Raw genomic sequence first — 26045 nt, 5'->3', positions numbered from 1 at the left:
ATGAATAGGTTTGCTCCCCACTTTCTATGCGCACAGCCTTCCCTTTGTTCCTAAAGTCAGTGAGAGGAGGTCTGCATCTGTTCCTGGCTGGACTCTCCAAGGCTGCGTGCTCTAAAGGAAAGAGACTATTCAGCTCCTAGCTTGGAGGGTCAAGGTCCCCGCACCAAAAGTCCCGAGAACTTGGGGTGAGGCGGCAGGAGCGTGTGTGACTAGGGAGGTCCCGGGGCAAAGCCACATGTGGGCGACAGCCCCGGACCAAGCTGCTCCCTTCTGAGGACACTCCTGTCCTGGATCCTCTGCTGTGATGGCCACCGTGACCAAGGGAAGGGGCAGGTCTACCTCATCTGTCATCAAGACAGCTCGGCAGGAGCTTGAGTCCAGGCAGGGAGCAAGGCTGCTGGCTGGGCTGCTTCCAGACTCTCACCCAGCCCAGGCCCACTGGCCTGCCCCACCCCCAGGAGCAGGACCACCTACACAACAACCAGTCAAGAAAAGGGCTACAGGTCTAGGCAGGATGCCCTGAGCTCGGTCAGCTGAGGAAAGGAAAGCCAGCCGCAGTCATTTAAGAATGTGTGGGTGTCCAGCTTTCACATGTGTCTGTCCACCTGAGGCCAGGGGAGTGCTGGACGCCCTGGACCCCTGGACCTGCAGCAAGAACACGGGTTCTGGGAATCAATCCAGGCCCCGTGCAGGAGCAGCTGGTGCTCAGAACTGCTGAGCCTTCCCTCCAGGCCCAGGGCCTTACTCTTAACCACCCTTCAACACTGACACACTGAGAATCAAGCTTCAAAATCCTCTGGCCATATCCAAAGCATAGTGGAAGCATGTGTCTAAGAAATACTAAATTACAGCATGAATTTAGGAACATGCACATACATACACTCACGCATACATGCATATAGACACAGACACACACATTTCTCAACTGGAAAAGCACCGGCGGTGTTTTCGCTAAGACATTTAGAGAGAAGGGTTGTAAGTCACGGATGAGGCCGTTGTGAAAGTTGGGAGTCACAGCCCTAACTATGTAGTCAGGAGAGCTGTGGGGTACCGCCATGACCTCAGCACCCAGCAGGTACAGGCAACGGCACTCAGGAAAAGGCCTCGAGGTTTCCTAAATACCTGGTTCACAGCAAGCCACGTGGTGGCCATGAGGGAGCAGAGCAGAGGTCTGGGTTACTGGTTCAGCCTCGGGGACTGGCTTAGGCTCTTTGTTTATGGGGACTTTATGATTTCTGACACCCTCAGCCACATGGCGAATTTGAGGCAAGCCTGGGCTACATGACATCCTGTCTCAAAGAAAACAAAAGCCAAAACCGCAATAGAACGACTATAGACCAAATTACAGACTCATGGCTCTGCAAAACGTGCTGTTGTTTACACAACCCATAATGCCAGCTCTCCAAACCACCAAAGAGACTGTGTGTGTCCCCATAACAGGGAAAAATAAACACCTCCAGTCCTTTGGGTGCCACAGTCTCTCACTCGGCCACTTATAGTCTGAGAATGTGGGCTAGGCAGTGAATCTGTGTACTTGGGGCCAGCCTGGGCGAGGCAGTGAGTTTCTGTGTCTGAGGCCAGCCTGGGCCAGGTAGTCACAGTCTCAGCAGGGGAATCAAAGCAGCTTCTCCACAGCAGTTACAATGTAAGGCCCCTAAGGCCTGTGGACCCGACTGACTGCTGTCGGTTCCTGTTACAGAGTTCAGGTGATGTAAACTCCCCAGTAAGCCGGCTTTTGTTACTATTTCCTGTAGGCGTGTAGTTATGTCAAAGTAAATGGGCTTTACAGAAGATAAACGGAACTCAAAGTCCCCATAAACAAAGAGCACAAGCCAGTCCCCAAGACTGAACCAGTAACCCAGACCTCCGCTCTGCCCCCTAGTGGCAGCCGCGTGATCTGCCGTGAACCAGGTATTTGTAGAACCGCAAAGCCACGCTCATTTGCATACCCACAATTCCTTTCATATACTATAATCCTTGAAATATATATGTTTGAAGTATGTCTATAGATTTCACTTAACAGTTAGAGCTAAGAGACCTTGGCAGATTTCCTTATGGATGGGCGGCTGGCGGCTCCTGGGAGGAAAAGTCACCACCGATGAACTGGGAGCGGCAGTTCTAGCGGTCGGAGCCACACCTCAAAGCCTCATGCTCTGGTTTCTCTTCAGATCGCATAAATCTTTCGCCTTTTACTAAAGATTTCCGTGGAGAGGAACTTGTCTGAGTCTTTACTAATTTTTTGAGGCCTTGCTTTTCTAAGCCAAGGCTGGTGTGTGTGGTTTCAAACAAAGACTGGCTGAAGGACAAACAAGGCTGGGAGAGATGTTTTCTCCTACTGTCACCTGAGCAGCATCTTTGAAGGGGTTTAAAAGGTTGAGGTTTGGCCTTGTTGGAAGAAGTGTGCCATTTTGGGGTTACAAAAACCCTACAGTCTGTCTCTGTCTCTCTGCCTATGGATCAGGATGGGGAACCTTCCAGCACCCTGTGAGCGACCATGTTCCCGCCATGATGACAATGGACTAACCCTCTGAAGCTGTATGCCAGCCCCTATTAAATGTTTAGAAAGCTGCCTTGGTCGTGGCGTCTCTTCACAGCCACAGAACAGACAGTAAGTTCAGGTGGGAGAAGGGGGGCAACTGGGCATCTCTCCAGTGGAAGGAGAGGGGTTGGAAGAGAGACCATGACACACACAATACACTCCCCCTTCTCAGCAGAAGAAGGCTCCAGACCGCCGCCGAGTACTCCCCACCCGCTGGTCACAACCCACTGCATACCTTCTTCAGTCCTCCAAACAGAGCATCTGTCTCCAGCTCAAACTCTTCGTTCAGTTCGTCTTCATGCTCTGAGAGGGAAAAAACACAAAACCCCATTATCACACCTTAACTGAACTGGGTGTAATAGCAGAAGCACCAAAGAACAAGAGAACATGTCCTGCAGACCCAGGAGCAGGCACAACTGCCCCAACCCTGCAGTTCCTCCCGTCCAGGGAACACAGGGTAGGGCCAATGGCAATGGCCCTCTCCACTTGGATAAAGGCTGAGAAGGGAGAGAGAGAAAAGTGCTCAGCACGGGGAGTGAGGAAGGCTGTGCGAGGCACAGCTCTGTAGAGACAGGCTGTCCACAGAATGGAGAACAGGCTCCCTGCGGGCCAGGTGTCCTCAGAGCCCTGTCCTCCTGGACAGACAGCCAACAGCAGGTTCTCAGCATCTGTTCCTTACTGAGCAACTCTGAGCTGTTAGCTGATTTTAGACTGTCTGGGGGAATAGCTCGTGTGAAATCCCAGCACTCGAAGGGCTGCACTGGCATATTTAACCTAGATCGTGACTCAAAACTGGTGTGGCACTACTGAATTACATGATAGGAGCTGATGAGGTTATAAAAAAGAGCATGCTTACAGGGAACAGTACAACTACTGTGTCACATAACACAAACACGTACGTAACCACGCCGAGACCGTCTCCAAACAGCCACAGCAAAAAAGGAGAAGGCAGTTCTCGCAAGGCTGAGTGTCCTCCACAGTGAAGACTGATGTCACTGAGCCTCACACCTCACCTCTGCCTCCCCGTGCTGGGATCGCAGGCGTGAGCCACACCCAGACAGACAAAGATTAGCTAAAGGCTCACAGCTGCAGAATCGGTAAAGAGAGCAGACCTGCTGCAGCCTGCGAAGAGCACCAGTCCTGGGGACTCTGAGAGGACACCCTGCCTGCAGGGAAGGGAGTTCACAACTCTTCCACAGCCTGTTCCTGTGACTCAAATGTAGCCCATCAAGTGGCTAGTACAAAAGGACAAGGGCCGTTATTATGCCTGGAACTCCTCCTGTGCCACTGAAAATGGAGCCTAGGAGTCCCCCATACCCCAACATTGCTGGGGACCAAGCCAGAACCCCCCCCCACACACATCACTGAGGACAGAACCTGGGAGCTCCCAGGCCATTGGGGACCTGCAGCCAAGAGAACTCTCCATCAAGGTCCAGTTCCACTTCCCAAAACACAGCCTGAGAACACTAGCAACAGAGCAATTTCCACCATGAGCCCCGATTGTCAGTCTGCTTTTTATTCTCTCCCTTCACAAAAGGCTGCACCAAGGTCCTATCTACTTACTAAAGGCAAGATCTGCATTGTACTTGCTGCCACGAGCCGTTGTGTAAGGCGCTTACTTAAAACCCCTCACTTTCCACGGTCACCCTACAACTACTGGCGGCAGTTCTGGGATAGGGTCCTTAGACACACACACACACACACACACACACACACACACACACACACACACCAGTGTCATGCCCTGCTGTTTCTATGCATTTCAAAAACTCCAATCAGCTCCCACTGAGCCTATTTCCCTAAGAAGCCAGAGGATAGACTGTGGCAATAAACAAAACCATGGAAGGGAACAGAAAGGATGGGCTTCTAGCAAAAGAACTAATGGCAAGCAACACTCAAACACTCATAAGCAGATTGTGTCATGGCAGAGACATAGGTGATAAGAAATGGGTTTTCCATGACACTGGAGGCCAGGGCTTCACTGCATCCCTCCCCCAGTTCTCTCTCAGAGAATGCAAAAGCGATTCACAGATAACCCAGTGAGCTCTGTGAGTAGGATGCAAAAGAGCAAACTGCAGGCAGACCTCCCAACAAGGAAGTTCTTAGGCCAATGAAGGAGCCTGGGGAAGGGGGAGGGAGAGGTCAGCACCGTGGCAGGACAGAGACAGGACGAGGAAGCCAAGGCCCCGACACTAGAGGGTGTACCTCTATGTACCATATCTAAGGCCTTTTTGCAAGATTTATTAAAGTATCCAGCAGACAGGACTGCAACAGCATCGTTACTAAAGAGCCTGCTGCACACACACGCGAAGACCCGAGTTCTGGTCCCCAGGCATGTACAGCAGTGAGCACCTGTAGACACAGCCGTGGAGAGATGGAGGCAGGAGAGTCTCTGGGGCTGCAGACCAGCCAGCTTAGTCCACTCAGTGAGACCCTGTCTCAGAATTGTAAGGTGGACAGCGAAGGAGGAAGACTCCACACTGCTTGCCACTTTCTCAACCACCGCATTGCTGTGCTTGGCGTAATGGTCCAAAAGGACTAGAACAATACCAAAAGACACACCAGTGCAAGTCTGAACAGGGCTGGGCTGAAAGACTGGCACCCCAGGAGCAAGGCAGTGGCTTGTTCGTGAGTGACCAGGCATGGTCAAGCACATGACTTAGCAGGCTGGGAGCCTCGACTGTGAGAACACTGGAGACGGGTTGTCAGTCCTCCCAACCGCAAGCAAGGCAAGTCCTATGCTGGCCCTACCAAAGAAAGGCCCCTCGGTAGCCCCACCAACCTTTAGCAAGCCCCCAGGGCAAGGACGGGCCCCTTCCCTGGTGGAATCAGCTCTCTAGAGCCACCAGCCTGACTGCAAACAAAGCCTCTAATCCTAACACGAAGTGCTGCCTCCTCACCAAGCCCTTGGCCCTGAGAGGTTGGTGCATCTCATGAACCATGTAAAATAAAAGGTTCACTCACAAGGCTCTGTGTCACACTCTCACAGACCGTGATGGCCGAGCCAGCAGTTAAAGCAGGGAGTAGAGAAAGCATGAGTGACTGCAGCCGCCTCCTGCTCTGGAAACAGCTGAGACACAAACACAAAGAAAGTGGAGGTGGCAAGTAAAACAGAAAGCCTGTACCAGGAAAACGGCCTTTATCGGCAACAGTCTGCCAGTGAGTAAAGAAAGGAAAACAGGTGAAGCGAAAACCCTTCTCAACAGAAAGCAGAATTCCATTCATGCAAAGGTCAGTAGCAGGAGGCTTCTGCAGAAAGGCACGGTTGGGAACTATGAGGGCAGCAGGATCTAACCCGGTGATGTTCGTTAGAAAATGATTGCCATAGAATAGCTCTAAGTTTAGCCACGTCCAAACTTGGTTCCTTGAGAAAGAAAATAGACCGGCTAAATGTAAAAATCTGAACATTTTCTTAAGACAAGGAAACGAGGAAAGTATCTAACATTCTAGGAAAAATGACATCTGACTGTAGTTGACACATTTGAAAAGCTCAGTGGCCTGGAAAAAAGAAAAAATGCAAATATGCCAGTAACTCAGAAAGATTTGGGAATTTTCAATGAATCTGCTTTGGAGGGGACCTGGGCCTTGGAAAGCTTACAAGAGAGAGAAACCAAGCCATAGAGATTTCAGGTACCAGTTACGCTGGTGTGCAAGGAAGGAACGTACCCACTGTACCTGACAGAGGCCCAGCCGTGCCAAAATCTCCAGGGTTAAAACTGCGATCACTCAGAACCTGGCTAGTCCGTTTGTTCTGTTTCGTTTTCTAAAACACCATAGCCAGGGTGGGTGCCCAGCTGTGGGCTGCTCCTGAAAACTTTATTCCCTTAAAATAACATTAGCAGGTTAAAAAAAAAAAAGAAATTATCATCTGATGAGTGCTGCAAGTGAATACGTCAACACTTATTATCAGCAGCTTTTTCTTTCCTGTGTTTAAGCATGTGTGTGTGCATGTTCGCGTGTAGAGTGTGTGTACAAGTGTGTTCATGTGAACGCAGATGTCAAAGGACAACCTTGGCGGAGGTCCCTTGGGAACACTGTCCACCTTACATGTTGAGACACCCATCCCCACAAAAAAAGAAAAGAAACACAACCCAGCCGGGGGAGGAGGCGCTCGCCTTTAATCCCAGCGCTTGGCAGGCGGATCTGAGTTCCCAGACAGCCTGTTCTACAGAGCGAGTCCGGGATGGCGAGGGCTATTGTACACAGAGAAATCCTGTCCAAAACCAAGAAAGGAAGGGAGAGAGAAAGAGAGAGACAGGCAAGGCCTCTCCCTGGGCTGGAACCCGTCCCAGGTGACAGCAACTGCCAGTCGGCCAGCCCTGGGGACCTGCCCGCTTCCACCCACGCACATCACCCTTCTTCCCGCCATCCCTCAGAGAGGACAAACACACACCACCACCTTCAGCTTTAAAAGTGGGTCCCGAACTCAGACCCTCCACTGAGCCACCTCAGACTGTCAGCCTTCCCTTTAAACACTCATTTATTATGGTTTAGGTGTACGAGTGTCTTGTCCGCATGTATATAAGTGCACTGAGTATGTGCAGTACCTACAGAGGCCAGAACAGGACACCGGATCCCATGGAACCGAAGTTAGAGATGGCCGTGAGCTGCCACATGGTGCTGGGAACTGAACCCAAGTCCTCTGCAAGGGCAGAAAGTGGTCTTGGCCACAGTGACATCTCTCCAGCCCCAAGACTACCAGCTTTGAGAGAGGAACTAGAAAGATTCTTTAAAATGACTTCTAGGATAATTAAGACTGTACAACCTCTCAGTGATGGCAAAAGCTGTGCCAGGATTTCGTCCAAGGCCGCAGTGACCACAGGAGAGCACCTCACTGCTCCTGAAATCCTGGCGGAGGAAAGACAGAGGAGCAGAACATCACCGCTAGCTGCAGGGACACTAGCAGGACATGGCGGGAGGGGCTGCAAAGGCAAAGAAGTCAGTGGGACGAAAATACTGCAGTACATTGTTAGAATATAAAATAGATAAACCAACGTAAATATCTTTGCTATGTACCAGAAATAATCAAGAAGAAAATATAACTGGGATCAACCCATCCTAAAAGGAAAATGATCCAAAAATGTTATTCGTAAGGTTCTCAGAAGGACTTGCTGTTGTGAAGTCCAAGAACCTTAATTAAGGGAAACAAAAGCGTGAACACAGGGAACAAACCCCAAGCCCCAGGTGGAAGCCACACGCTAAAGATGGCGGCTACGTACAAAGCTGCTCCCACGCTCAGTGCGATCCCGAATGGTGTGTGGGCCAATCTCTAATATGTCCCTGCAAAGAGGGACCAGGAAGACCTGAAAAGGAGCAAGGAGGGGGCTTCTCCCAGAGGCTTAGGTTGTTAGAAGCAGAAGCCTCGGAAGAGCGTATCATGGTGCAAGGACGGCTCCTTGCAGCAAGTCAAACACTACCCAGACTGTCCAGCAGGGGGCGGTGAGCGGTGTCCAGGGGACGTAGTGTAAGGAGGGCAGGGGCATCATAGGAATGACCTTTGGCAGCCATCCTTGTTCAGGAAATGTGCCTTTGATCCCAGCAGGCAGGGGCAGGCAGGCCCCAGAGTTTTAGGCCAGCCTGGTCTGTACAGCAAGTTTCAGGCCGTCAGACTATCTAATGAGATCCTGCCTCACAAAGTAACAAAAGGCCAGACAAGGTGGCACATGCCTGTAACCCCAGAACTTGGGGAGCTGAGGCAGGAGGATGGTCAGGAGCTCAGGGCCAGTCTGGGCTACAGAGAAGAACCCTGTCTCGAATCACAAACATCGGATAGAGGTGTACCGCACTTGGTATCCTGCTTGCACAGTCCACATGAAGCCCTGGGCTCAATCCCCAGACAAAGAAAGACAGAATAGGCATGGTAGCACATGCCTGTCCTCCCGGCACCTGGGAGGTGAAAAACAGGAGGGTCAGGAGCTCACTCTCACACACAGAAACTTTGGGGCCATTCGGGGCTGCACAGGACCCTGCTTCAGACAAACAAAAAGATAAACAGTTGTCTTTTAGAGTTTTAAAGTGTGCCTGCGTGTGTATACGTGTGTGTCTACATAAATGCATGTGCCCCTATGAGCACGCAGCTGCCTGTGGAGGCCACAAGAAGTCTTTGGATCCCTGAAACTGGAATCGCAAACAATTGCAAGAACCAGATGTGGGTGCTGGGAGCAAACCCGGGCCCTCTGACAAAGGAGGAAAACCTCCTGATCACTGAGGCACCACACCAGCCAAGAACTTTTCTGAAACCTGCAAAAACATCTGTGTAGTTTGGTTTATAATTCCCACTCTGGAAACTGTCCTGAGAAAATCAGTCAGACACACTGCTGAGGAAACTAGTAAGCTAAACCCCCAACCCGTGAAACCGATGCAAAAAAGAACTAAGCAAGCCCGAGAAACAATGAGAACAGAAATACTGCGTTAGGAAATCGATGCGCTGGGGAGCCTGAGCGAGCAACAGAGCGATGTAACCAAGCCAAAGCTGAAAAGGTTCACTGGAGAGCCGTCCCGGCTGATCAAGAAAGGAAAGACACTGGAAAAACGGAACAAGAGAGGGAGGGAGGGAGAAGACAAACAAAATACACAGTAGGGGGAGGGACCAAGAACGAGGCAGGAGAGCAGTGGAAGATGACCTTCAGTTCCAGGAGACACAAACCTAAAATTACCCCACACAGTAGGACACGCCGAAGCACTGCATAAAATGAACAGATCCCTGTAACGCTACAAACCACCACAACGACAAACCAGAAACCTAAGTGTGAACAGCGGGGCACAGAAGAGGAAGGCGCTTACACAGGCATGTGCCTTTGTCACGGCAGTCACCAACGGCCACGCTCATCAGGAAGGCTTCCGCTAAACCGACACAGCCCCAAACACAGACAGCCCGTTTCGGGAAATGGCATTAATTCAAGGCTCATTAAGCGAGCCTTGAGATGCATGGTAGACCAGGCGTGTGTAGCATAGAGGTGAGGCAGGAGGATTACCATGAACTTGAGGCAGTTTGTGCTATACAGTGAGACTTTGCCCAAAAACAAAGCAAACTGAAGCCGTGTAAGGAGTGTCTGTTCCTGCGTTCTGGGTAAGCGCTGTCCTGAGTCATGAGGTAAGGCTGAGCAGGTGTGCACAGACTCCACAGTGGCGCCGCTTAGCACACAAGTGGAAGGGCATGCTCGCAGCTGTTCATAGCCGCTTCGTGAGCAGCGGCCTTCGGTGCTCAGGGGACGGTTCAGTGTGCCCAGGCAGAGGGACACTGCTTGGTGGTCAGTGGACAGTTCAGTGTGCCCAGGCAGCGGGACACTGCTCGGTGCTCAGAAGAAGTGGGCTGTAACCCGACATGCACAAGCACCCATCACGGCATAACCTGCGTATGGCGACCCACACCTCTAATCCCAACACTCAGGAGGGCGGGGGCAGGAGGATCAGAAGTTCAACCACCCTCAGCCACAAAGAAAGCTCAAAGACGGGCTAACGCTACATGAGAGCTGTCTGCAAAAGGTCAAGAGAAAAGGAGGGAGGGAAAGAAATGAGCTCTTGAGTTGTGGAAGTAGTTAAGTCCCCTCGATGCTTCTCCTTAGGGGAAAGACACCATGCTAAAAAGATCCTATACTATGAAGCTCCAGCTACAGGGCATCCTAGAAAAAGCAAACCATGGTGACAGTAAAAAGACCAGGGGCCTTGTGGGAAAACGGAAGGGGACAAGCAGCTACAACGTTAGAGTATGATGCAAACAAGAGCTGATGTAAGCTGAGGGCACTGGCCAGCGGTGCTGTGCTAAAGGCCCTCGCCTGGACAACACACCCCGGGTGCTGGACATGGCCAGAAAGAGGCCCACCTAGAGTCTCCACATGCGGCCCAGCTTTGCCATGAACCCAAAAACTACAACAAAACTAAAACCTTTCCACCGGGCAAAATTTTCACACAAATGAGTCACCAAAAATGGCAGTTATTTTTAAATCACCAAACTCCAAGACAGCTTATCAGGCAGCAAAGGGCGAGCCAGACAGCCATCCGTGGAAAAGACTGACTCGCCGGTAAGGCGGCATCTAGGGAAGACGCTAGCTCGCTGACAAATCCTGCCCTTGCTTTCTCGTGTTCCCACAGGAAGCTTCCATGTGCTGGGTAAATGGATCCCCACCAAGACAGGCTCCCCGTGCTCCCTCTCAGCCTGTGCGGCCCAGGACTAGCACTAGTGAACGAATGTGAACAAACATGGTAGAAGCAACTTTCGGGTCATGCTCTAGAAAGGAGCAGGTAACTCCCCTGTCTCTTCCATCTTTCCTGCTGGGCAAAAAGCAAAGAGCAGAGCTGCAGTGATGTCACAGGAGGTGGGGCCACTTCTGAGACCTCAGAGTCCTGGCCAGAAGAATGGGGCCTCTCACGCTGACTAGAGGCCGCGTAAGCCAGGGACCCTGTTATCGTGGGCACAGTGCTTGGGCTGCCAAGCCTGTCTTCTGAGTAATACTCCACCTCACTGTGCAGAGCTAGAGGCCAGGGGACAAGGAGCAAGGACCCCGAGTGAAGCCAGAGCTCCCTCTACACTCTCTGAAAGCTCAAGGCTCCAGCGAAGCTACGTGGCCAGACTCCAAAGAGCAGCTCTCCACTCCCTTGACGGGCCACCGTGGAGAATGGACAAAACCAGCCGTGGTGGGCCGCAGGGATGGTATGCTCCCGGAACCTATTGGCTACTGTAGCTGATTATGGTCCTGGGATGGAACCCAGGCCCTGGCAAATGCTAAGCATACCACCGAGCTAGAACCCAACCCCCTGTGTTTGCCATTTAAGTGACCACATCCCCACACTCCCTTCTGCTTTCAAGAAAAGGCGCAGAGCTGAAGAGACGGTTCAGGGGTTAAGAGTACTAGCTGCCCTTCCAGAGGACCTGGCTTTGGTTCTCAGCACCCACATGGCAGCTCACAGCTACTTGTAACTCCAGTTCCAAGGGGCCCAACACTTTCCTGGCACCTCCTGGGGGTGAAACACTCAGACACATAAAATAAAATGCAAAAAGTATTTATAAAAGGAAAAGACAAAGCCCAAATCTCTTCGTGGACTTTTAGCAGCTGTCACACGCCTACACCTGTTCTTCAGCCCCAGGTCAGGTCTCCTGCGGCCATCACCCACGAGGCTCTGCTGAGGGGTCTGTGGCTCTCTGACCATGCTGTCTTTCTCATCCCAGTGGCAGAGAGGCCGCCATCTGCAGCCTGCAGCCCACCTCTGCCCACAGGTTCTCAGCACCCTTTGCTACTCGTCTAGCTCCTAATCCCCTTTCTAAAAATTGTATTATTGTTGCTGTCATTTGTGTGTATGCACGCACACGGGCATCACGGCATGCACACAGAGGTCAGGACACAACTTCCAGGGGTCCGTTCTCTCCTCCTCTCTCTCTCTGAGTTCCGGGAACCAAACCCACGTGAGCAGGCACGCCAGGCAAAGGCTCTCCCCCGAGGAATGTCTCCCCAGCCCAGCGCCTCTTCTTCCTAAAAAATCAGCTCAGCCTGGGCGCTGGCTCCGCCTGCAATCCCATTACTAAGGAGGTCGGGGCAGGAAGGCTGCTGTGAGACCAGAGCCAACCTGGGCTATCAACGTAGCACGGTCCTATCTCAAACTAAAAAGCAGGAGAAGAGGGCTGGAGAGGTAGCTTAGGTTAGACAGCGTCTACCATCTGCTACAGGACCCTGGGTTCAGTTCCTCACACAGGCAAGATTTTAAAGTTAAACTATGGGACACTGCTCAGTCAGTCAGGGGCGGGGATACTGCTCAATGGCTATTATACGTTCAGAGGTTCCTTGCCCAGCACCAACAAGAAAAGCAGCGGCGGAGAAGACCAGCCACAAGCTCCTGTAAAAGACCAGGAGACACAATCCTGGGCACCCAGCATGGATTCAAACTGCACATCTGTGGGAAACAGCCAGGCACGAGTCACTGTGCCATAGGAATGTCCCTGCATCTTCCATCTCAGACCCCGCCGCCCCTCCCCGATGGGTCACCGGGAAATCTTGGAGTCTTACCCCTGGAGACTCGGTAAACTTCGTAGAAGGAGCAGACGTGGAAGCCCAGGGAGACAAGGAGGCAGAGCCCCAGTTCCCACCGGGGCAGCATCGCTGGACTCAGGGGCTCCCGGTGCAGCACGCCGTGTCTAGGAAACAGGCAAAATGTCACAGGTCACTGCAAACGTCACTGCGCACCGGCTCCGTGGCGTCAACTGACTTAGCCGGCACACGTGCTTACACACGCACGCACGCACGCTCAGACACACATGCGTGTACACGCTCCTGACCTGCCTAAGTCTCCCTACATGTATCACAGCACACACGGAGAATTCCCTTTTCCTGTGTGCCACACCTGTCTCTCCCCATGAAAAACAGGAGCCATGATTTTTAAGGTCCCAGCAATAAGCCATTTGTCTGCGATGTAGTAATAAAGGGTGGCCATGTTTCCCAGGAATACCAATACCTTTGAAAGCTAGAGCAATCTCCTCCCCTCCTCCTCCGCCTTTTCCCGTCTCTCCTCCATACACTCAGCCTCCCTTCTCACAAAGGACCTGGATTTTTATTTGGACACATAAAACACTGAATCCACACATGCTCATCCCCCTCATGAGTGAGGGAGGGTGAGGCTGTGGGGAGCCTCTCATCTTCTTACCCTCCTCTCATGCTGACCAAAGCTGGTACAATGCCCTGATCTGAAGAGCTGAAAGCTATCCCAGTCCCTGACTCCACAGGCAGCCTCACCGCAAAGCTGCCCTGAGCACACCTAGCTAACACTCCTGGTGCCAAGAACACTGGTCCAGCACTCTCGTGGCAGCTACATGTGCATTCCAGGTAACAGAGGAGGCGGCAGAAAGTTAGACCCCAGATTCTGCAAGCCCAATGACCCAAGCATCCCCAAGCAACTAAGTGCTAACTAAACTGAAGCCCTTCTCTGCAGACATCTTAAACGCATGCCATGGTGGACACCAGAATAAATGGTGCAAACCCATAAGTCCAGGCAAACAGCTCTAATCAGGACAGTAAAACTGAAACCAGAATTTCATCCTCCCATTTTGTTTCCTCAGTGGCCAGTGATGGGGGCGTGAGGGGCAGAAGAGGGAGGCGTCTTACAGATGACCAATGAGACAATGCTCACAGCTGGGAAGGACTGAGCACGGGCTAATGAATAGTCAGTCCTCTATCCCTTCACACATTTGAGAAGTCTCAGGTCACAGTCATGGAAGCAGGTGCTTGGGTGAGCGCCCCGGAAGTCCCCACCTCAGTCACATGGTAAGAAGGTCCTGGAGACTTGCCGTGCCGCACTGACTAGTTAATAGAGAATGACAGAAAGCATCTACGAAACAGTCCTCTGGGGCAGAGAGCCGAAGGGTGCGAGCTGCCACGGTGGGTGGCCTGAATTTAGTGCCTCATGGAGGACAGAGCAAAACAACACACTGTACATCAAATAGACATATAGTTTTCCAAACTGAAACGTACCGCTGTGTCCTAGATCAAGCCACGCTGGCCCCAGCCTCTCCCTCCCACGCAGGCTAGTATACAGAATCCCTTTTCCTCAGATTCTGACTCAGAACCTGCTACACACAAATTCCCTTCAGACTTCCAAGGGACAGGAGGACAGAAGCCAGTGTCCCTCCACCCAGCACCATGGGCATGGCCCTGCCTGGGAAGGGTGGCCTGGCTTCTTCAGGGACAGCGTCCACTCTCCGGGGGACCCTGGCCTCACATTTCTCCTCACTTTGCTCCTACCATCTCCTTGAACACGTTTCCGGAACTCTGCAGGAAACGAGAGGCTATCTTTCCTGGCATGGAAGGGAATTGTGTGTGGGTCTTTCAGCGTGGCTCCCGTCGCAGAAGACTGAGGCTGCATTAGAGCCCAGCCTCGTCTGATGAGGAAGCCTGTCACTGGAAAGTACTTCTATAAAAGCCCTGAAAGTGCTTCCATAATTTGAACATAATAACCTGGTGCTCCAGGAAAGTTCTAGAATCGCAGCTCTTCTGAAGATTGCTCTACCCTGAGTAATGCCCAAAGGACGTGCTTTGTAACACCCCTTCCTGCGGGAGTCTCAGCTGTGTTCCATGAGGGTGCGCATAGGCGCAACACGTAGTGTTATTAATCATCAGAAAGGCAGTGGGACTGTCTCCCCCCATCGCGTCTGAAACCTGGATCTAGTCCCTGCAGCTTCCACCCGACAGCAGCGGGGCAAACGGCAGCAGCAGCCCAGCGAGCAGTCACCACTCTGCCATGTGCTGGTTCAACAACACGGGAAGGTAACCGGCTCCCAGACACAGTTCCTCACGAGGTTATATGTCAGCTGCTTAGCCCAGGGCCAGCTCTCAGCACTCAGCAAACATTGGCAGCTCCTAGTTGGTGAATTTAATGCTGCTTCCCTACCTATCCAAGGCCCCGAGTGGAAGAAATCTAAGAGCATCTGACCTGGTCACAGCTGTCCCACCAGCCTCTCTTCCAGCGACAGGCAGCCCTCAGGTCTTCGAGTATAGTAGCAAATTTGGAATTTTAGTTTATTTAAAAACACAAAAATAACCCTGCCCACAAGATGTGCAGGGATAAAGATAGAGCAGAAAAGGAGGGAATGTCCAACCAATGCCTGGCCCAACCGGAGACCCACCCCACGGGAGAGAGCCAACCCTGACACTATTAACAAGACTCTGCTGTGCTCACAGACAGGAACCTAGCATGGCTGTCCACTGTCCTCTGAGTGGCCCCACCCAGCAGCAGATCAAGAAATAGATGCTGAGACTCACAGCCACACATTGGGCACAGTGCAGGGCGCCCAGTGGAGGAGTCGGGGGAAGGACAGAAGGACTTAGATTTGCCAGGAGCTCCCCAAGACCACAAAGCCAACTAACCTGGGACCAGTGGGCCTTGAGGAGACTGAAGCACCAACCAAGGGCCATGCATGGACTGGACCTAAGCCCCCTAAACAGAAGTAGCTGATGGACAGCTGGGTCTTCGTGTGGATTTCCTAGTAAGGGGAGCAGGGGCCATCTCTGACATGGTTGCCTGCTTTTAAATCACTTCTCCTTAGCGAGGTTGCCTTGCCTGGCCTCAGTGGAAGAGGAAGCACTTAATCTTTATGTGACTTGATCTGCTGGGGTGGGTTGGTAAGGGGTGGGCTCCCCTTTTCTAAGGAGTAGGGGATAGGGGAAAGAGGGACGGAGGGAGGGGCTTGGAGGAGAGGAGGGAGATGGCTATGATAGGGATGTAAAGTAGATAGATAGATAGATAGATAGATAGATAGATAGATAGATAGATAGGCAGGCAGATAGATAGGTAGATAGGTAGATCGATAAACAAAAATATTATAGAAGTGTTTTTGTTTTAATCCCAGGTGCTGAGACATGGAGCTGCTCTGGACTCTCCGCAGCAGACTAAGATTTGCCTCATGCTCTAGCAGAAGCATGGTTTTGTCAGTTGCACACAGTTTCTGTGACTGCGTGACATTTGGAATCCTGGGAACTTTTCAGACAGTATATAAATGCTAGAGCCTCAATAGGGGAGGTCAGTGTTGTTGGTCAGTTTGTTAGTAGCCATGGTCAAAGGAGAACCAAAAGGAAGAAATTGGATAAGAAATTAGCTTCAGGGATTCTCCTAATTCCTCTCCCTCTTCCCCCCTTGTTTCTCTCCCATCTAGTGTTAGGGGGTGAAATCAGGTGAGGGATTAAGGGTGGGAAAAAGAAGAGCCCACAATTTAGCACAGACTGGCTACATACTGGGTGACTCCTTCCTTTTCCTATGCTCAGCCGGAGGCCCTCACTCCTTGGAAAGCATGTATGGCCTTGGGGGGGGGGGAGTCATCGGGGAGATTTCTGCCCGGGTTTCTTCCCTGCCTCTTCTCATCCCATAGAAACTGTGCTCGAATGCCTTCGCAAAGCCACAAAATCTACACGGATACACACAGTCCCTGCTTAGCTCTGCCTCTCTTTGCAGCCCTTGCCCACTCATCACAGAGCTTTGATATAGGAGACCACAGCCACGCATCACACACACACACACACACACACACACACACACACACACACACACACTTACACACACTTTCATTGCTCATTTGCACTGTGCACCCAGAATTGGAGTAAAGGATTTAATGACAACACACAGTCCAAAAAAATGAAAGCTACACATCTGTGACTCTGAGTGGATATTCTTGCTGCCCAAGCTCTTTATGGCTCCCTGAAATACCCCCCTTCCACCTCAGAGCTTCCAAGTTTCTATTTTTCATACTCTAACCAGCACATTCAGCAGGAACCAGAAAGGCTCTCATCCAAGCATATATGTAATATCTGTTTTCGGGGCGCAGATGGAGCCCTGCGGCAGCTCAGTGCACATGGTAGGCAGCGTGAGAATCTAGGACCACTCACACAGCCCCTCTCTACAAGCCAGTGTGTGGAGCCCCTGCTGGGCCAGCACATGGGTGAGGCCTTGCCTCAGGTGAGAGCCAGCAGAGCTGCAGGGCTCCTGCACAGACTTTCCTAACAAGGCCTGAAGCTCCCGAGCTAGCACTGGTCTGCGCGGCTCTGCTGTCACCGATGGACAAGCCCCCAGGCACACGTGGGGGCATCTGTATCCTTTCAGCCTCTGATGGCCAGGGTGGATGATCTATACTGGCTTTCCTCTGGCCATGCCTTCTGGGGACTGTTCTGTGGGAGTGAGTGGAGAGCCATTCCCCGAGCCCGGGCCCTGGACCAGAGAGCGAGCTGCTCACCAGCAGCCACCGCTGCTTCCTGGCTGCAGACCCGTGTGCCAGCTGCCTCACGCTCCCCTCGGAATTGGCCGTGCCCTCAGACTGTGAGCCAAGATACACCCGCTCCCGTGGCTTTCGTCAGAGTACCCGATCACATCGATCACATCAGCCAAGCCAGCCAGCCAGGCCCGGGCCTGCAGACAGTGCAGAAGCCTCTGCACAGGCGCCCTCACCCAGTAAACCCAGGCTGGAACATCCGATCAGCAACACCCCAAAGATCTAAGGGACGCCCTTCCAGTCAGGGTCACCTGCTGTCATGTCCTGTCTCGCCAGCCCCAGAATGAATGTCTCTCACACGGTAGCTGAGCGTGTACACGTCTATGTGTGAGACAAGAGCAGAGTGAGCAGATTCTGGTTTTCCCCTCTTTGAAATTTCACGAATAAGTTTTGTTTTTTCACTATAGATCTCCGAAGCTCCAATCTGAGTCCTTTCCCTTGTGTGTTAGGAGCTTTTGGCTCGGCTGCTAGTGTGAGCTGCCCTGCGGTGTCTGACGCCCAGCCTCGTGCTTTGGGGGTTGCTACTTCCCAGAGCACCCGAGGCTGCCAGTTAAGCTAGGGACCAGCCTGTGAGATGTGTGGACGCCGTGGACACGGGAGAGGCTGCGTCCTCTGTTGGTAGAATGTTCTTTTGGAATGTATACACTTTACCCTTGTTCATTCAAATGCTGATTCTCTCCCCCACTCTCTGGTTTCAATCCAGAGGTTGCATTGTGATACTTATTTTAAGCACTACCTGTCTCAACTTTGTGTAAACAGGCCAAAATAAAGCAACCAGCCACAATGTTGAGCAAGGGAAAGGAAGCAGGAAGAGAGGGAGGAGCCAGGGGACAGGAAGGTGGGAGGCAGAGGAGGGAGAAGGGCAGAGGAGACTAGGAGAACAAGGCTGGAGGGAGGTCTTGGAATGACGTGGAGAATGAACCAGTCCTAAGATTTCACAAAAAGCAAGTATAACGGGTATAAATGTGAGGAAACTATGAGGGCTTGGATGTTCAGGATGGAGTAACTATTGCCCAGCATTGTGTTCTAGGTTAACTAACTAAACCCAGTCTCTGTGTGGTAATTTAGTTATACAGCTGTTTAGGATTAACATTTAGCATTAATAAAAGATAAAGCAATAGTAAATGTTAATCGTTTCCTATAACAATCCTCCATGGATAGGTCTTTTCACACACTCAGAAAGGTACACAATTAACAGCTACAAATGTTCTTTATGGAATTTTCCGTATGTAAAGTGGATGTGTGAACCCTGCTGTATAGCTGTCTGAAGGAATAGTGAACATGGCCCCCAGGCAGGGCAGCCCACCACTCAGGCCCTCACAGGAGGTGGGGACAAGGTGCTGGCCAGCCACAGAGGGAGGGAAAACTGGCTTCCCCCAGCACATGAACCCGGCCCTCAGCAGTGGGCTAAACACAAGTAAACTGCCAAGTCCAAAGCGCAGGATCGGGCCCCACTCACCATGTGACTGACAGGAAGCTTATTTCATACTCTATCCTGGACAGAAGAGACCCAGGGTTGACGTTTTTAAAGTACCTGGGATTCCTAAGGTCAAAGAGACCACACCCATTGGGAAAGCCACACAACGCTGAGAACTGCCAACAGCACTCAGCGCTGGCGTGATGTCTGCTGCTGTCATTTAACCTGCGCTCACAGACGCCATCCTGAAGACCCTCACAAACTGTTCTCTTTTACAGGGTTCAAAGCCCACTGAGGGAGCTCAGCAGCCCCCCTCCCTCCCCCTCACACTTGCTCTTTCTCAGGTTTGCTGTGAGGGCACTGTGGCTCCTGCTGATGTGACCTCGGGGTCCCTGTGTGACTGGAGTCACTGCAGAGCTCAGCAGATGGCGGAGGGCAGAGCTGGCTGGCAGACAGCTGGCTTTCTGTCAGCAGGTGCCCAGTTCCTCAGTCCCCCCCATGTGGGTGTGCCCCCAGCAGCGTGAACGGGCTTTTCCACGTGAGGACCTGGAGCCCCCGACAGAAGCCTCTGGAAGAGCTGTGTTTGCTCTGAACCACTGAGACACCGCTCCAGTCCGTAAAGCCCCTTCTTCTTAATCCAATTGTTATAAAGGTTGCTTATATATCAAATGCTGCTTATAAATCAAAATGGAAGAAAATTAATCCAAAAGCAAAATTTTACACTCGCCCTCAACAACACAGAACTGCCTGCCACGCCATTCACAGCAGCCCCAAGCCTCCCATCAGACGCCCCCTAAGTCTTTTTATATGAGCGGTAAAGACCAACAAAAAGGATCAACTCTACAAGTCCCTAATTCAACAAAAAAACACTCGTCTGATATTGCATTTCCCCCTTGACAATTCTCAGCCTATCTTGGGGCTTTCTTTTTTAATCACCAATAATATACCCTGCATATTTCAGACTCCCCGGATTAGGGAAATCCGAACGAGCCAAAGTTCTCATAGAGCAGAACACTTTACATATTTTTTATTAAAGTATACTTTTTAAAATGCAGACTTTTAGGGCATGGACCTGCTGTTGAGTTCAGGCTGCACTCTGCCCTAAGTGACTCCATATTGTTTAAAACGATTTTTTTTCCCCAGGCTGTTGTCTCATCCCGAGACTCCATTTTATAAGGAGGCTTTGGCCCCAATAGAGAAGGCTGGCTGCTGCCTGGAGGTGCCCATAAATGCCGCCAGCACTTGGCCCGGGGTTAACACCTCCTCCTAAGGGGAGGAAGGGTGCCCTGCCCCTTTACCAGAGCACACTGGAGCCACGTGAGCTCATTAAATCATATCAGGAAAACCAGGCCAGGAACCTACCAAGCATGGCAGACAGACAAGGGTGCAGCCCTCCCCTGGCCCCGGAAAGAGGCTAATAAATACTGCAGTGACAGCGGTTCCACCAACCTGTCCCCAACCCAAGTACACACCAAGAGTCTGTCCCCAGGGCTTCAGCTTGGCTCTGTCCTCGCCACTTACTATGTGACCTTCTCAAGTTGCTGTCAGTCTGTCCATCCATCCATCCTCCCATCTGTCTGGAGCCGGCACTGCCCTTGGCGCTCACCTCTGTAGCTGGACTCTGCGCCTCCAGCGCATGAGCGCGTTATCCAGCCCTCTGCACCCTTAGCCTTCTGCTGGCCTCCAGTGAGACCTCCAGGAAGGTCTGCGCGCTCTGCCGCAGCCGATTCTCCTTTGTGGGTGTCCTGCAGCCTACATGCAGACAGCCTGCATGTAGTGCACTGGACGGGAGGCAGAGGCTGGCTCCTGCTCTCGTGAAACTCAGTACCCTCAAAGGTCTAAGGAGAGGCTCTCCTGCCACGTGCACACACTCTCTTCAGAGGCCCTGCCAGGCTGGGGCCTGAACCTTCCGTGTTGCCTGTCTGCCCACGGCATTCGCTCTTCTAATAAACTCCTTCGTTCCCAGTAATCCGTTTGTGTCTTCTAGAACTACCTGCCCCATCCAAAACCTCACAGACAGACTGATTTGTTGTGTGATGTGCGATGTATGATCTGAGGATCACATCACAATTGAGATCGGAATGAAAGAATCTGTTTGCCTCAACCAGCTAGCAAGGGAGATCAGAACTACTCGTCAGATTCCAGCCAATGAAAATAGCCCTGGCTGTGAATTCATCATTATTTACTATGGAGAGACACAAACACATCCCCCTGGGAAATGTCCACCATAAGAAAACCAACATCCCAGAAGCCCCTTCTCTCCCGCCCTTGTTGCTGACTGCACCAAAGCTGACCCTAGTCCAGGCAAAGCGTTGTCCAGTTTCAAACCTCACAACACGGCACTTTCAGAATCAGCTTATCGACTTGTTTTTGAAAAATAATCTTGCAAGTTTTTACTGATTTTTTTTTTTTTTTTTTTTTTTTTTAAATACAGGGCCTCACCATGTAACCCTGCCTGGCCTGGAACTTGCTCTGTAGACCAGACTGGCCTGGGACTCAAAGACTTGAGTCCCTGCTTGAATGCTGGGACTCAAGGTGTACACCACCACAATCAGCCCAAGATTGAATTTTTTTGTTTTGTTGTGTTTGTTTTAGATTTACTTATTTACTATGTATATAGTGTTCTGCCTGCATGTGTGCCTGTACACCAGAAGAGGGCACCAGATCTCACTATAGATGGTTGTGAGCCACCATGTTGCTGGGAATTGAACTCAGGACCTCTGGAAGAGCAAACAGTGCTCTTAACCTCTCAGCCATCTCTCTAGCCCCCAAGATTGAATTTTAACTGACTCCATGGCTCTGAAAAGCAATGATGTTAACTTCTATTATTTTAGACCTTTTTAAATTTCCCCCTTTAAAAAGGTGAGTTTTGTTTTTTGTTTTGAGACTGTGTCTCCAGTGACCCAGGCAGCCTGCCATGATGGAACAGCGCATGACTCTGAATATCCACGGTGCTGGAATTAGAGACGAAGGCCATGAAGCCTGTTTACACAGTGCAAGGATGGAGCTTGGCGCCAGGTGTGCTCAGCAGGTGCGTGACCCCACAGCCCGGCCTGAAGTCTGCATTGCTCACAGATACTCGGTTTACTGACTCCATTTTTTCCTTTATTCAGTAGTTGGGCCACAGTTAGTTTATTCCTTTCTCCATGAACAAAGCTTGCTTGCCAGGAGTAACCGGGCCACCACGGTCTGCTGTCTTTGTGGCGCCCCAGGCTTCACTGACAGCGGTGGTGTCTCCTACCCCTTGCTCCCCTTTTACTGATGCTTGGTCCCACGCCGTTTCCAGTAATTTTCTTGTCAAGTTTCATAACAAATGCCACAGTGGCCTCATAAATCACCAGGTGGTGGCCCCTCTTCCTTTCCTATTTTTTCAGTGTTTGGCCGATCTCACTTCAAACCCAGCTGGGCTGGAGGGATTTTAAGCTATGCTCAGTTTCCCGGGACTAACTCGGCTGGCCTGGTCCTCACGGTTTGACTCTCTGGAACCCTGGGAAATTTCATCTGGATTTTCAACTCCATCAGCATAGCATGGCTCCCCAGAGCGTCCTCAGGTCACTTCAGGGTGTGGGCTAAACCGAAATAACGCCTTTCCTTCCCTGACACTACTGCTAAGGTGGGATGAGAAACGGCCTGGCAGGCTCACTGCTGGAACAGCTGGTGCCCTTGACCCTGACTGAGAAGGTTGAGGGACCTTCTGAGGAGGAGCCTGGCCGCTCACCGGGGCGGCATGAAGGTTTCTAGCCAGCCATACTTCCTGTTCACAGCCTGCTTTCTGGTTATGGATACGGTGTGCCCGCAGCCTCCTCTCCCTCCCCGCTGGTGGCCGGCACCTGGGACAGCTGCTCGGCACTGTACTGTGGCTGGACTGAGAACTACCCGTGAGGCAGGTCAGGCACTCCCTGTGTCCTGGAGGGGCTTCCTAGAGGGTTAACCAAAGGAAGAACCACCTGAGAGAGGGTGGCCAGAGTAAAGCAAAAAGCCACCCAAGGGCCCGAGTTCCCGTTTCTGCCTCCCAGACCCCACCAAGGACGTGTCTGCTGGAGCACCCCGCTGCCAGGGTGGGCCGAAGCCTCCAAGACCAGGACTCTGTCACGAGCCTTGGTCACAGTGACAGACTCTCACACACTTGTTACAGCCGCTGAGAAGAGATGCCGCAGTGCACCACGGACATTTTGAGTTCGACATTCCTCAAGTGTCACTCACAGAAGGGGCGGGGGGGGTGCACAGTCCGCAGGTTCCCTTCAGGGCGCTTCACCCCCACACAGCCGTGAGCAAAGGTGACAATGACAGATGTCTCGCGTTAGCTGCACCCTGCACCGGCAGCTGAAGCGGGAGGATTCCAAGCTCCAGGCCAGCCTGAGCCACACAGCGAGACAGTCCCCAAACTGAACAAACACAGAACACAGAAGGAAAATCGCCTCTCAGCAAGTTATGAACTCAGACCAATGGCTCTCTCCTCCCACAGGGCACACTGTAGAATTCAGGGGGCTGGGAACTCACACACACATTTTCATGAGTCACCAGATTAAAAAAAAAAAAAATCAGTCTTTAACCGGATTGTAAAAGTGGACCATAAGTTTGCAGCAGTCCAGAGAGGATGTCGGGGACTCCTCAGCAGTCACACAACCGCTGTCCTGAATCCACCAGGCATGGCTGGCCCTGGCCACTCTCAAGGGGGGGGGGGGGGCTAACTGCCCCAGAGGGCACTTGTTACTTAAGGCAAATAATAAAGATTATACAAATCTGAGTTTTAATGGCATTTTGATGACTTTGTTTCACTATCGTTTATAATCAGTTTTTATGTCTTTTACTTATTTTTAAATTTTGTTTTGTTTTCTGAGACAGGGTCTCACGTAGCCACTGCTGGCTTTTGACTCTTGATGGGTCTCACGTAGCCACAGCTGGCTTTTGACTCTTGATGCCCCTGCCTTCGAGCAGCGCCAAATACGACGCACCTGACCCCCAGACACACTGACATCAGCCCACCAGAGCCCTGACCTCACCCTCTGTTGGTGCATCTCATTTACTTCTCTAACAAGAAGCAAAGAACAGGTAACGCTTTGAGTAGAAGGGCACGGCCTGTCTCTCCAGGCGGCAGATGAGGGCATCCACTCAAATTATTAACCGCACCTCAAGGGTCAGAACTGTCCTAGACAAAACAATCCACCATATAAAGGGAGAAAAATAGAAGTGGGAGAGGGAAAGGAATTCTGGACTCCGGGAAGGCCCACCCCCCCCTGTCACCCTTTCCTGCAGAGCAGGAGCCTAGCTCCAAGGAATAAAGACACTGCAAGGGACCGGCATACAGCCCAGCGCGGACTGTCCGAGTCACTCCCACTCGAGGAAGGCCCTGATGGAAAAGTTGCCAGCCCAACTCCTTCCTTCCACAGCGGTGTGCACCTAGAACCGGGGACCAGCACACAAACATCTCCCAGTCTTGCCACTGAACAGATGGGGAAACTGTTGATGAGTCCAGAGAGCAGAAAGCGAAAGATCTCCAAACTGGGAACTGAGGAGGTGTCTCAGTGCTTAAACACTGGCTGCCCAGGCTTGAGGGCCCAAGTCCAGATCCACAGGACTCATGAAATGCCCCAGGGCCTGTAATCCCCGCCTTCTCCCGGGGCCAGGGCTTTCCATGGAGACCCTATCTCACTGCCTGCGGTGGGAGCGGGAAGCTTGGCGGCCTGCGCACAGACGCGCACAGACTGGAAGAAAAGAGCCACCTCTGAGCTGGGCCGGGAGCAGAGGCCGTGGACGCGCCCTTCCTGGCTCCCCGGGCTCCTTTGTGTCGCCGCCCTCGGGCACGCGGACACGGGAAGCGGAAGCGCCGCTGCGTTTCTCCCACGTCAGCGGCAAGCCTCCCACGACCTGCCGCGGCCCCCCAGCCAGCCCCCTGCCTCTGCAGCCAAGGCCCTGCGCCCCGCCAGCTCCACGCGTGCGCCCGCCCGGCCCTCCGCGCGCGCCCTCCGACGCCCCCGCGCGCCCCCGCGCGCGGCCCCCAGGCCTGTCGAGCGCCGGCGAAGTCACCTGAGTCGCAGCGGGCAGAGCTGGGGCCCGGAGGAAGGACTCGCGAGCCCAGCGCGGGTCGGAGGCCGTGGGGGTGAGCGCCTGGCCCGAGATGGCGCGCCCGGGCTCCCGGACACGGGATTGGCCGGCGCTCTGCACACTTACGGGGCGGAATCGTCACGCAGGGTCCCAGAACCTCAGGCTTCTGGACGCTTCCCGTCCCCGGAGGAATGAGGCAGGGTGGGGGTGTGTACAGCCTGCCCTGCTGCGGGAAGATGACAAGGCCTGTGGAGGGCTTTTAAAAGCCATTGTAGAGCTAGGGAAATTGGGCTTTGCGACCATCTTCACGTCTACCTTCCCCAGCACCAACTAAAACAGCCGGACCAGGAGTCCTGGTTGCCCAAGGTCCTGGCGAGTTCACAGGGGATACCTCTTGGTATTATATGGCCTTTGTCCTGTGGGGGACATAGTTGCACTTTCTAGCATTCCTGGTGGGTAAGAGGCTTGTTTGTGCAAGTGTGAGGATCTAAATTTAATCCCCACATCCAAGTAAAGGCCCTGGCCTGCTATCCCATCATTGAAGGTAGGGACTAAAGCGGAGCCCCAGACCCTGGCCAGCCAGCTTACCCTACACAGCCAGAGACCCTACCAACTGGGGAATGGGGTCAGGAAAGAAGATGCCACCAAAACCTTGCCTTGCCTGTAGGCACAGTTTTGTAATCTGTTTTATTTTTATTAGGGTTCCTTATGCCCCTTTCTCCCTGCTCCACCCCAATCCATTCCAATACCCCAACACTAGGTTGGAGAGAAAGGTTAGTTGGGGAGAGGGCACACAGTTCCCCTCACCTACTTCATGCTGGTTAGGGGCAAATCCAGTCTGCGTTTCAGGAGACCTCCAGCTATCTCCAACTGCATCAACACCAACCAGGAGCAGCAAGGGGCGAGTGGAGGGAGGGAAGCCTTCTTCCTCCCGGCCCCCTTGTCTCTCTGGGCTCTGGCTTCTATCTATTCCCTCTCCAGAGTCCTCAGAACTAAACTATCTACAGCCTGCAAAGATCACACCCCTCTCAGAGCCCGAATGAGGCATAGTCTGCTGCTGTGGGCCCTCTAAAGCAGCCCCGTATCCTACACCTGGGAGTAAAACAAAAACATGTTTTTATAACATACCTGAGCTCTTAAAGACACCAAAACTCCCACTCCACTGTCCCCTCCGAAGGGCACTCAACATGCATACAAGTTTATCTGTAACAAATGTGTCTTGGTGTCTCACAAGTCTGGGCTCGTTGCCATTTACACCTAACCGCTTTCTACATAGGCAGGTATGTGCAGTGCTTCTCTGCAGA

The 26045-nt window shown here is 52.3% G+C and overlaps 1 protein-coding gene and 1 non-coding gene across 2 annotated transcripts in view; one reads left to right on the top strand and one right to left on the bottom strand.

Annotated features, from left to right (window-relative positions):
* Positions 1–24764, bottom strand: part of Hhat (hedgehog acyltransferase) — a 199362-nt gene extending 174598 nt beyond the window's left edge. The window contains exons 1-3 of the mRNA XM_055609242.1: positions 24724–24764; positions 12538–12665; positions 2775–2842 (exon numbers count right to left, since the gene is read on the bottom strand). Coding sequence (XP_055465217.1) covers positions 2775–2842; positions 12538–12628 — 159 coding nt within the window. The 5' untranslated portion in view covers positions 12629–12665; positions 24724–24764. The remainder of the gene's footprint in view (positions 1–2774; positions 2843–12537; positions 12666–24723) is intronic.
* On the top strand, positions 2149–2267 carry LOC129678480 (U5 spliceosomal RNA). Its single transcript, XR_008720395.1, has one exon. It is a non-coding gene; the product is annotated as a U5 spliceosomal RNA (small nuclear RNA).
* Positions 24765–26045: the final 1281 nt, after the last annotated feature.

This window comes from Psammomys obesus, unplaced genomic scaffold, assembly GCF_907164565.1.
Source record: "Psammomys obesus unplaced genomic scaffold, mPsaObe1.curated_primary_1811, whole genome shotgun sequence".
NCBI lineage: Eukaryota > Metazoa > Chordata > Mammalia > Rodentia > Muridae > Psammomys > Psammomys obesus.
This window is presented reverse-complemented; position numbering and strand designations above follow the sequence as displayed.